This window comes from Stegastes partitus, unplaced genomic scaffold (genome assembly GCF_000690725.1).
Source record: "Stegastes partitus isolate 25-593 unplaced genomic scaffold, Stegastes_partitus-1.0.2 Scaffold56, whole genome shotgun sequence".
NCBI classification, from domain to species: Eukaryota; Metazoa; Chordata; class Actinopteri; family Pomacentridae; genus Stegastes; species Stegastes partitus.
Window position 1 is genome coordinate 777,043 of NW_007577787.1, and position 2,923 is coordinate 779,965.

General features: G+C 38.9%; 1 protein-coding gene across 1 annotated transcript in view; it reads left to right on the top strand.

The window, feature by feature from the left end:
- LOC103352939 (rho GTPase-activating protein 6) overlaps positions 1 to 1,946 on the top strand; it is a 36,758-nt gene extending 34,812 nt beyond the window's left edge. Inside the window, exons 13-14 of the mRNA XM_008275652.1 lie at positions 470 to 544; positions 629 to 1,946. Of these exons, the coding sequence (XP_008273874.1) occupies positions 470 to 544; positions 629 to 1,194 (641 nt within the window). The 3' untranslated portion in view covers positions 1,195 to 1,946. The remainder of the gene's footprint in view (positions 1 to 469; positions 545 to 628) is intronic.
- The last annotated feature ends 977 nt before the right edge of the window (positions 1,947 to 2,923 follow it).

Below are 2,923 nucleotides of genomic sequence, written 5' to 3' on the forward strand. Positions count from 1 at the left end.
AAAAACATTTAAGTGCCAATTAATTTAAATGATAAAAAGCTTGTTATTATATCAGCTTTCAAAAACAACAGCTCCCGTGAGGGTTTGATAGCGTATCTGTGACTAATGGAATATGTTGTTGCTAAATGTTCACAATAATAATCAGCCTTGATGAGAAAACAATCATTCATGTCTTTCTTTTCTTTTCTTTTTTTTAAAGATAACAGCCCAAGATGGTCAAAATCTTTTAAGCCAATACTGTAACTAATAGTAATCTCAGAATATGGACAAACTATAGTGTCATGTTTTATCCTTTAGAAAGAGGAGTGAAATAATCAAAACACATACTGTTAGTGTAACATTGTCAATGTGAAGTTAGCTTAAGAAAGAGGGCATAACTTTGGTCCTGTCATATTTTGCCTGATGGGGAGCATATAATGATTTCTTAAGCTTAAGTAAGTAATCCTCTTAATTCTTTTGTTTCTATTAGAGCTGTCAACGGACAGTTTCTGGGACACCTGGCAGGAACTGCTCAGCAAGGATTTAACTGGCTACCACATCACTGGTAACAGAATCCTCTTTACATGTTGCTCCAGATGGTCGTGGGATACGAAATGAATGCTAGATGTTAATGAATGGTTTCTCCCAGGCTCCCTTGGAGACGCGTCGGAATGTGACTCGTACGGATCATCGGAGGGGTTGAGCAGTCACCAAGGTAACAACAAGCTGCCCGTCAGACCAACACAAACGTCATTGGGCGTTTTGGAATGCAGGCCACACCTCCCGGTGACTCGCAGCAGCAGTGGTCCTCACGACCAGAGAGAGCAGAGACAGCCAGAAACATCATTACATCAGGCACTGAGCAGCCAATCAGGAGCCATTAGCTCAGACAACTTGGCACAAAGGACAGGATGCCCTGCATGTCCATTGTATAAGGTCAGGACAGACAGTTTGTCTCCCTTTCACTGCTCTGGACCTCTAAGAGAGACTCACATTTCTCACTCCACACCCTCCCTCTTCACGTATAAGCCTGACCCCCAGATCCCACAACAGTCCCAGCAGAGCCCTGCCCTCCAGACTGGAGATACAACAGATGCCTCTGGGCCCAGAGAAGAAAAGAGCCCTGTTCCCTCAAACTGGCAGACAGAGAGGTGGCATATATGGCAGATGCTGTCAAAAGAAAATCCAGAAGCACTGCCAGAAACCTTGGTGTGATGCACCTTTAACTTCAAACTGTGGATAACTTCTATCCTGTCACCTCATCAGCTCCTTATCATCTGTAAATGCAGTTCAGTTTGTATTTCAAATGCTGATCAAAATGTACAGCAATTATTATTGTCATTTTGCAAAGTGGAGTGTTTAACTGTACATATTTAACGCATGCTTTTGATTTTTTTTTGTAGTTTATTGTACTGTGTTGTACAATAATTAAATGCAAAATAAATAATAATTTACAGCAGCCATCAAAAGCTTGCATTTAGACTTGAATGTCATAATTAGACTTGAATGTTTTTTTAATGTTGAATGTAAAGAACATAAATCCTCTTTATATTGTAGTAATGCTTTCAATCTAAAGTTCCTTAATGTGTACTTTAGCTACTTTAATACCGAGCTTTGTTGCAGCCAGGCTGTAATCTGCTCACTTGAGGAAAAGCTGCAATTTGTGTCTGTGTTACAGTCCACATTTCAATTTATTTTTTTTCCCCAGAAAATTAAAACTGGATTATTATGTGTTTTCATAATGGGTTATTGCACTATTTTAAGTGAATTGTCACATTTCAGCACTCATTTTGTGCTTATCAGCCCTCCTGCTTCTGTGTTTGATGCAAAGTAATAACTGTTAAAGGAGCATTGTTTGTAGAGATGAATATATATTATTTGTAAATTTGCAGTACTTTGTAATTTAATAGAAATCAATCCTGTCTTCTTTTTTTTAGATGCCACTTAATAAATCGACTTTGATTTTCCTATTGTTTCTCTCTATTACAATAATCCCAGCCATTCTTGTGTCATACATTTAAAGTCTGTGGAAAACAAATAGCACTCTGAGTGGTGTTTTCTTTCATCTTTGGCATCAATCTGGCTGTTGGATAATCAGACTGCAGCAGTTGGAGATGTGAGACACTCTTTTGCACTGTTGACACATTATAAGAAAATGATGGCATCAAGTTGGATAAACTCTGGGATGTGACACGAGATTCCTTCAATCTAAACTAAAAAAACATTAGAAAGTAAAGTTAGAGAGTTAATTTAACTTGTTGCTGTGATTTGTTCCAGTAACATTCAGTATGTTTCTGAATTAAATCAGCCTCCTTCAGGCTAAAACAGAGCCTGCGGTCATGGGTTGTGGCAGAATGCAGCACTTGCCAAAACATTACTGACCCTGATATAGACTTGCAAAATAAATGAATAAATACAGCACATGTCCAACTGAACTGCAGCACTGACTGTTTACATTAGCTAGCTTTAGAATGTGAAGAAGCACGGCACCCGTGAGTGTTAGTGTGATCTCTGTGTGTCTCCAGTGTTTCCTACTAGGTACTAAGGGCTTTATTCTATGCCTTTATTCCTACATCACACACTCTAATTTATGCACCTTTGAGGGACAATTGCAAGTGACTTTAAGTACCAGGAGACACATTTAATTACCTCTGGTTGGAGTCCTGTGAACTGCATCACAGAGTTGTGTCTGTCAAAGTCGTCACAACTTCAAATATTTTACCTGCAAAGCAGAAAAGCAACGATCAAGCAAAGACAATACAGTCGTGTGTGCGCTGACCTCACAATAAAAATGTGTTTTCTGCTTCCAGATATTGTATCTTGGCCCTTTATTGGAGGCAATAATTCAGAAATCAGCATGAAGTTGAACTCAAATGCTGACTAAATTGTGGTTTGCAGCACCGATTCTGCTCAAACTATTTAAAGCGACCACAAGAGGGAACCA